The following is an 8,857-nucleotide window of genomic DNA, read 5'->3' as shown; positions in this document are numbered from 1 at the left end:
CATGCCACCAAAACATATCAACGGTTCGAGTTATGATTAAACTTAAAACCGTATCACACACACGTTTAGTTTGATTAATATATAACTAGTTATACAAATTTTATTAGTTTAAGTAGCACAAAACTCGAAACATAGTTAATATTTAGAGCATTCCCAATCCCCTCTTCATCTATATATCTAAAATTACATAAAAAAATCACTGCATTTTCTCTCTTTTTTTCAATTAAATATTCTTTTTTATACTTTTATAGTTATATTTTCTCTTTCCTCAACTCACAACCACTTTCGAAAAAATTAAAAAATATGGACGACGAACCGTATTTTCCCAAATTTACCCTTGAATAGTAACGTTTTATCTCTCATCTACTCAAAGCATTTTCATTGGGTCCTCTACAATTATGTGTGAGGAATGTCTAAATTTTTTTGGGGGTTGTAAGTTGTAATAAGTGGAGGAGAGTGAAATTTTTAAAAAATTGAGTAAATTTGAAAAAACACTTTTCATCATCTGTTTATTTTTTAATATATTTGAAATTGGTTGTGAATGAAATAGAAAAAAAAGACAATGATAAAGATGTAAAAAAAATTATTATTTAATTATGAGAGAGAAAATGTAGTGTTTTTTAATATAATTATAAAGATAGAGATGGAGATAGAGAAGCTATCGAGAATGCTCTCACAACTACACTCTAAAAAATGAACACACTCATATAATTTGAAGAGCTCATTTAGATCGCTCTTACAATGACAATTACAAATTAAAGTTGCAACATTTAAATAAACAATAAAATACAAAAAGAGGCATTGCGGTAGAGTCAATTGTTTGTTCAGTTTATGAAGAAGATTTGGAGTTAGCATAATACCTGTTTGTATCGTGTCAATTTGCTCAATCAATTTGGAGTATTACTAATTGGTGTAAGGTCCTGGCAATCTTTGCTTTTTCGAATCAGGATTTGTTGGAATTGCATAAATATGCGTTATTTTCTAGTAAAAAGGCAAAGACGTTTCATGTGGTGTGTTTAACGGCAATTTAGTGCCTTTGGTGTACAAAAAATTGTTGGGTGTTCCGAGAGAAAACCGCCTAACCTTAAGGAGTGTGATCATTGAGATCAAGGCTTTAAACTATTCGTGGGTAAAAAATTGGTTTAAGTGGCCGGATTTAACATGGGATACGTGGTGTGTGTTTAATGTATAATCATAATTACAAGTGTAATCGGGCGGAACTTGGGGGGGGGGTATGTAGTTGTAATTTATTTATTGTTCGGGTGGTTCTGGTATTCGCTAGTATCTTGCTAGTGATTAGAATAAAATTTTGTTAGACGTTTAAAAAATATATATATAAATATTCAAACTCTCTTTAATAATTAGATTTTAGTTTGGATGGTTCCCTAAAAAGAGTTTTTCTATAGCAAGTCAGGTCTGAAATGTAAAAATCAGTGTCAACGGTTGATATATATTCTAAAAAAAACTCACTCGAATATTGTAACTCGTTTTAAACGCTGTTAAGGAAAAAACTCGATACTAGTATAACTTAGTTAAAATAGTTAAATCATCTGAATCTTGGATCCACATTATACATTAACCAATAAAAATACAAAAGCAAAAAACCTTTGTGCACATAATGACATACACTAAACCACTGGTGACCAAACTGCAAAACTCTTTAGCGACGAACATAAAACGAAAGCGGTGGTTTTGTTCACAATCACATCACCAACGACGACGAGACTCCGTCAATCCAAAACCCTAACCCTAATTCCCAAATCCAATCCAATTCAATCACAGATCCACAATCACACCTTCCAATTCGCCATGTAACACTGACTCATCCTAATCCCCCCAGGTTAATTCAATCGCTTTCATTTCACACCTTCGTTCAGTAAGTCAACAGTTGAAGTAGCATTTGGAGATGGAGTTTAGTGGCGGTGGGAATGACGTGGAGCTGTTGTCGAAGACGTTGCAGGTGGAGCATAAGCTGTTTTACTTTGATCTCAAGGAGAACCCTCGCGGACGGTACCTGAAGATATCGGAGAAGACGTCGGCTACGCGCTCTACGATTATTGTTCCGTTTAACGGCATCGCATGGTTCTTCGATATTTTTAATTATTATGTCACGTCTGATGACCAAGATGCTTCTAGCAAGGAGCTACAACTGGATAGTAAGGTAGTAGTTTAGACTTACTATAGAGTAAGCTGACCTTTCTATATGTACATGAGATTGACTTTCCTAATTTTAATTTGTGCAGCCTTTGTTATGTCTTAGAATTTGATTTCTGCAAATGTGTTTATTTCTTCAGGTGTTTTACTTTGATATTGGGGAGAACAGGAGGGGTCGGTTTCTCAAGGTATGCGTTTGTCTAATTATGCTTTTCTTTTAAGTTTTTTCAACTTAATGTGTTCTAAATGTTTCTACTGTGATATTGTGTGCATTATGGGATTATTAGTTAGTCAAGAACTTGAATGTACTTGAATTGTAATATAGATGTACACCAGGGGTAACTTGGGGGAATTAGTAGTAGTTGTAGTGAAAACTTAAGAGGATACAAGAATTTATCTATGAAGAAAGTTTCCAGTTTTGTTGACATCCAGAGATTAAGGATGATTGAATATCGAAAGTCTGTATGTGTAGGAGAAATCAAACTATGATGCATGGAAACAATTTAAGCATGTGGCTTTTCTGTCATATTATTATCGTGGTCAGAAATTTAAAGGAAAAATGTTTCTGGTGTGTATATGAATATAGTAGCTAGCTAACTAACTAACTAACTAGTTATCTGTACTTACTTGAAAGCATGTGATGTTTTTTGCACTTACCATGATTTAATTTGGGAGTTATGTTAGGTTATATTGTCATATTTAGCATGTTGTAACAATCACATTAATGTCTTTAACCTTGTGATAGATTTTCTATGAATTGCAGAAGTTTTGGTTGCACATTTTTATGTCATGTAACTGGTTTTAGATTGTATGTTAAGCTGTCATGGCCCATTGTTCAAATCAATCAATCATACCCAGTGGAAAATCGCACCAATAACAAAGCTATAAGTAGGGTCCGGGGAGGGTGGGATGTAGGCACACCGTACCTCTATCCAAAAGTATAGAGAGATGACTTTCAGAGAGACCCTCTTGCTCAAAAATCATTGTTCAAATAATGAGTTAGTTTGGGCAAAACTAAATTGTATATCGGTTCATTTGGGTTACCTTAAATTAATTAGCGGGTCGAAATGGATCACCTTAAATTAGTGAACAGGTCAAAATAGGCATCTTAAGTTAGTCGACACCTAAAGTTAGTCAGCAGGTCTAGACTTGTAGCTATTATAATTCTTATTAACTTATAATAGGGTCTAAATGGGTTAGCACCACCCGTGGCCATTGTCTGTTTTCACCTACGTGTCGCCGCCGCTGCCACCACCATGACACTCTACCGCTGCGTCACTGACCTCAACGCTCCACCGCCAACGTCACTGACATTGGCAGTTTGGCACTCCACCACTGCCCCCATCGCCAATGATACTCCACCACCGCCACCTTCGCCGCTACCCCATTACTGCTGCTGCTCCTCCACCTCCGTCGCGGTCTCCACTGGAACACCCAACACTGAGGCTTTCACTGCCCGGCCACCACCACCGGACTAACGGAGTAGGGATGGGTAAACCCGTTTCGACATCAACCACATTGATACCTTTTCAAAACGGCCTGGCCCGTATTTACCCCGAACTCATTTTGCTCAGATCCCGTTTTGATCCGTATTTATTTGTTTTGGAACCCCTTCTGACCTGTAACCCGAACCGGCCGTACCCCCGCCCAGTTTTCCAGGCCTAATATTCATGCTGTTACACGAAAAAGTACACCATTTTTCTCTGTAAATTTTAGCCAATTATCTTTCATGTTCATAAAATTTGCGGTTTCTTGGTTTGAAAATTGAAAGAGTAAAACATAATTAATGGTAGCTTCTGCAAAAATTTTTTAATTACTGTTGATGTCAATTTGTATATAATAACAGGTTCCACCTGTAAACTAGTTGTCCCTAATTGAGTTTCATTGCAGGTATCTGAAGCTTCAGTTAGTAGAAACCGCAGCACTATAATTGTACCAGCAGGAAGCAACAGGGATGAAGGGTGGACTGCATTTAGAAACATCTTGGAAGAGATAAACGAGACATCTAAGCTTTTTGTTTCCCCAAATCAGGTTCGATTTTCAAACGTTTTACCTTTCATTCTGTTTAAGCTTTAACCACCCTTGTTTATGCTTCTCATTCTTATCATTTTTTTTCTGTTTGCTTATTATTTGATTAACAGCAAAATTCTGAAGGTATTATTCATGAACGACTAGTTGGTCTTTCTGATGATGTTGGTGCTGGTTTTATTGCTGGAAACAGTTCTCAGTCTCCACCTACAGCAACATCTGACTTGAACTTAGGAGACAGGTCAACCACATTTGACTTGCCACCTTCTGATGAAAGTGGTGGTCTCGGGGTGTCTAAGGTGATCCGGGCTGACCAGAAACGCTTCTTCTTTGACCTTGGAAGCAACAACCGGGGCCATTACTTGAGAATATCGGAGGTAAGAATTTTCCATTGGTTGTTTTTAGTTTATCATGATGGTAATAATTTGCATAGGTTCATGTTAATGATTGTTATCCCAAAGTCGTGTTATTAGTTATATAAAAAGAAGTTAACCAGTTTCTAACTCTTATGCCACTAAGAGTTACTAGAAGACTTAGGAGTTAGTCATGTTTGTCCATTAAGAAAATGACTGTTTATATTCGAAGATAGACGAGCACGATGAACATAAAAGGAAATAAATGAATGAACGTATACCAATGACAGTTAAAAGTAACATAAATATCCAAATCAAAGTCTAAAATAGCATAGCAATTACATCCAACATGTTAAAGTTAAAGAATAATATCTGAACCAAGAGTTATAGCTCAGTTATGTCCGTTCATCTATGTTCAGTTTTGTTCGTTTGTTTGTTCGTGACCTGTTTGTTTATACTGTTAATGAGCAAACATAAACGAACACGAGCGTATTCGTTTTCTCAATGAACGAGCATGAACGTGTTAATTTCCTCAACGAACAAACACGAACAAGAAAACCCCAGTTTTTAATTGTTCGTGTTGTTTAATTGTGCGTGTTTGATTGTTTGTTTGGTTAAAGCTAAACGAACGAATACGAACTTGCTTTGTTTGTGTTTGTTTGGTTCGTTTACAAGCCTAGACTAAATGATGGATGAAGTGTTTTTCTTTTTTAAGTTGTAAATGTAACGTGTCATTCGCGTCACTATATAAATATTAATATCATTTCGTAAGAATCAAGGATCTTTTTTTGGTTTGATATGCAATTTTTTTAAATTGCAAAATGTCCTGTCAAATCACGTACATGCTGAAATGGGCCATTTTCTAGTATCTAAATACTTTTTGTGCATTAGTTATAAATTATAAAACAATATTAAAATATTAATATAGTGGATGAATTGTGAATGGCAAATGCAGGTTGCAGGCTCTGATAGGTCATCCATAATCCTTCCATTATCTGGACTGAAGCAGTTTCACGAAATGGTTGGTCACTTTGTGGACATAACCAAAGACCGTATCGAAGGAATGACTGGAGCAAACGTGCGAAACGTGGACCCGCCTCAAAGATAGTCTCAACTTCCATCGAAGTTGCAAAAATGGTAACCTGCTTTCATTTTGTGTATAGACCAACCGCGTGCGTGCGTGCCAAGTGTTCAATTTCCTATCTTTTTATTATCTTTCATTGAAATTTGAATAATCCTAGTGATGCTAAGCTTGATTCCTCATAGGGATATAACCAACAAAATAAGCAAGCAAAGCTAGCTATCTATCTTTTTTATTTTTATTTTTATTTTTTTTTAATTTATTGTATTGTGAAGGATTTTATTAGTGTTTGCTGGCCTGATTGGAAATTTGGATTATATTGTGTTTGGCCATTTATTTGTTTTTGTTCATATAGTATTTGTGGATGTATTCATATGATCATGATTAATAATTAATATATTAAATAGGATAACATAAATTTGATAAGAATTGTGATGATACAACAATATCCTCATCTATTTTGTGAAAAAAAAAGAAAAAAAAATAATTTGTGATGGAGGGATAGTTACAAATTTACAACAGTATCAACAATGGCCACACAAAAACCTTGGAAAACTTAATTACAAACTTACAGAAAAAGTTGAATCTAAACGTAGCCCGGTGGTTTGGGCAAATCTGTCACAATGCCGCAAAGTTGTGTGGTTTCCGGCAGACTGTACTCGTCTCTGAGGGACCGCTCCGGTGAGAGTACACTGACGTACAACTGCTGTCCCAAGTAAAACCTCTCCCACATTTCTGATCTCAAGCTCCACATTCCGGCGTTGTCTAGGGTGAGCATGACCGCCGCCCAGCACCCGGGAAACACAGCCACATTGTGGCGACTGATGGCGTCTTCAAGATTGTAGTTCTTCCTCTTCTCCGGGCTCCACCTCCCTGGCTCAATTGCCACCGCGAAGAACGAATATCCATCGAAATGATATGTTTGCATGGTGTTCTCGTGGTTCTCAAATATTATCTCCACAAAGTTACGATACGTTGCGTTCAAGACGTTTGGGGCGATCTTGATATTCTTTTCTATATCTGCTGGTGGCTCGTCGCCGATGATGTCGTATTTGAAATCTTTGTCGGCGACACCAAAGTACTCGGTGAGTTTGAGAGGTGTCTTGGGGTCGATGTGGGAGACACCGTTGAGAGTGAACCTTAGCTTGCCGTCGATGTAGTTCCGGCTATTGACTAACTTGATGGTGCGGGTGATGTTAATTTGACCATAGTGGTAAGATCCTTGTGGGTTGGGACGAGCTGCACTTGCGGTTAGGTTCCATCTGAATGATCTGAACTGGTTTATTGACCATGCGAATCCGGCGGTTTTCTCTGGTGGAGGTGGTGGAAGCTGCTCTGATGCAGGGCTGTTGCTTCCTGCATAGCGGACGGTGGCGACAGTGGAATGCGATTGCCTGCCGAACCGGCTCGACACGACTAAGTAATAATCCTTTTGTGGTTGGTCTGCAGTGACCAAAACAGACATGCATTGACCGACATGAAGGTCCATTGACATGTAGTCGTTTTGCATGAGGTGAGATCCTTCGACCTCGACCAGCTTCATGTCATGGTCCTGGAACCTGAAGTTAACCGAAGTCCTCATCCCGACGTTACAAAACCTGAACCTGTATGTCTTTCCGGCCTCAAAGGTCCATGACGGTTCAGCCTTTGCACCAACCTGAGCCGACTTGCCATTGATGTGAATCCCATCAGCATGACCAATAGATTTCCCACCATCGAGGAGGCTCTTCAATGCCTTATGCCCCTTGTTAAACCAATCTCCAACAAAAACCGCAAACTCATCAGCCGGGTTATCAAACGGGACTGGGATCAACGGCCGACTATGCACTTGTATGATGCCAATACCACCTGCCGCCTTATGCATTGCGGTGGTTGGGAAGTAGTAGTAACTGCCAATTTGATCCTTCACCTGAAACTTATACGTAAAGTTGGTTCCAGGCTGGATAGGACACATAGTCCCTGGCGTTCCATCTACCCATGAATTTTTCCGATGTTGAACACCGTTCCATGTCAGAAGAAACGGCTCGTCTAGGTTATTAAAAACATTGACGACAATATTATTGTTACTTGTGCAATTAATCACGGGCCCAGGAAACTTATCGTTAATCAGAATAACCTGTTGTGGGACCCCCAAGGGCGACATCGTGCCATATGTGACCTTCCATTCAAAAAAGTGATAAGGATCTTCTGCCTTCGTTAATGTTATGAAGATGCATAGCACAACGAAAAAACCAAACTTTCGGGTGTCCATGTTACAATCCCGGCGACACCCAGAGTGTATATATATATTCTAGTGCGGAGTATATGTATATTTATTTAAGAAACAAGAAAGACCAAAGAATATATAAGTTTTTTTATTTACTTATTTTGTTAAAAGTACCGGGAAGAATTTGCTTCTTCCGGGTGCTACCTGGGATTGTCATTTTGGAATGTAGGTTGGTTTCTTTTTTATACTTTCAAACACCGATTCGTTTGTGTTTCTCCACAAATTTCTTTTGTGTTCTTTCCTTAATTACCTCCTTGAATCATGTATGGTTAAACACTTGTTTCTAATCTTGGATATCGTATGGACGATTCATTGTTTTTTTCTTTTACCATGCATTGAATCTGGAGATAATTAAGCCCTTCATTTATTTATGAAAAAAAAAAAAATCTTTTCATATCTGTAAGATGATCCTAAATTTTGTGATGTCAATAAACTACATCTTAGCAGTCAATAATCTTTACATAATACAATGACTTAAAGTCTACAAACACAATGTGATGTTCAAGAGTTTGATATTTATTGAATAAATACACATGACCTATATGACATGACTTCGATTTGTAGCTCAAAGCTCTGGGCTAAAATGTGGTTTTCCCATATACGTGGCCCATGTTTTGACTATGACAAACTTGCTAATATTTGTTCGCCTTTATAGATTATGTTTTAAATTAGACATACAACAGATGAACAATGAAATCCCTCATAGCTAACACTTACCTAACATAAAGAAATTATGTTGTTTTTACATCTATAAGTCACACATCGGTTGAAAATGAGAAAGGAACCTCCATAATGGATGGATGGAAACCTTCTCTATCAAATCATGTTTTGCTTAAGCGAGCAATTCGTCAACCGTGTGTTCCTTGATGTGCAATCCATCGGGAGTAAGCGGACAACGGCTTACTTGCACTGTTACAATAAGCATGTTTTTCTTAAGTAAAAAAGTTATCCTTAATAGTCATCATCATAGTAATA

General features: G+C 37.5%; 2 protein-coding genes across 2 annotated transcripts; one reads left to right on the top strand and one right to left on the bottom strand.

The window, feature by feature from the left end:
* The first annotated feature begins 1,906 nt into the window (after nt 1-1,906).
* LOC143631160 (transcription factor Pur-alpha 1-like) lies at nt 1,907-5,915 on the top strand. Its single transcript, XM_077100006.1, has 5 exons — nt 1,907-2,161; nt 2,295-2,342; nt 4,045-4,185; nt 4,296-4,559; nt 5,491-5,915. Exons 1-5 carry the CDS (start codon nt 1,907-1,909, stop codon nt 5,641-5,643), a joined length of 861 nt encoding a protein of 286 aa, XP_076956121.1. The 3' UTR covers nt 5,644-5,915.
* LOC143631159 (L-ascorbate oxidase homolog) lies at nt 5,845-7,867 on the bottom strand. The gene has a single exon (XM_077100005.1). It carries the CDS (start codon nt 7,865-7,867, stop codon nt 6,203-6,205), a length of 1,665 nt encoding a protein of 554 aa, XP_076956120.1. The 3' UTR covers nt 5,845-6,202.
* Between the last annotated feature and the right edge of the window lie 990 nt (nt 7,868-8,857).

This window comes from Bidens hawaiensis, unplaced genomic scaffold (genome assembly GCF_021521415.1).
Source record: "Bidens hawaiensis isolate Kalapana, Puna unplaced genomic scaffold, B.hawaiensis_p1.1 tig00005944_1, whole genome shotgun sequence".
NCBI lineage: Eukaryota > Viridiplantae > Streptophyta > Magnoliopsida > Asterales > Asteraceae > Bidens > Bidens hawaiensis.
Note: the sequence above shows the minus strand (reverse complement) of the source record. Positions and strands in the feature narration are given on the sequence as shown.

Coding starts and splice junctions, on each gene's coding strand:
- LOC143631160 (XM_077100006.1), top strand. CDS start 1,907: ATGGAGTTTAGTGGCGGTGGGAATGACGTGGAGCTGTTGTCGAAGACG. Junction 2,162..2,294: donor AGCTACAACTGGATAGTAAG/GTAGTAGTTTAG, acceptor TTATTTCTTCAG/GTGTTTTACTTTGATATTGG. Junction 4,560..5,490: donor ATTACTTGAGAATATCGGAG/GTAAGAATTTTC, acceptor TGGCAAATGCAG/GTTGCAGGCTCTGATAGGTC.
- LOC143631159 (XM_077100005.1), bottom strand. CDS start 7,867: ATGGACACCCGAAAGTTTGGTTTTTTCGTTGTGCTATGCATCTTCATA.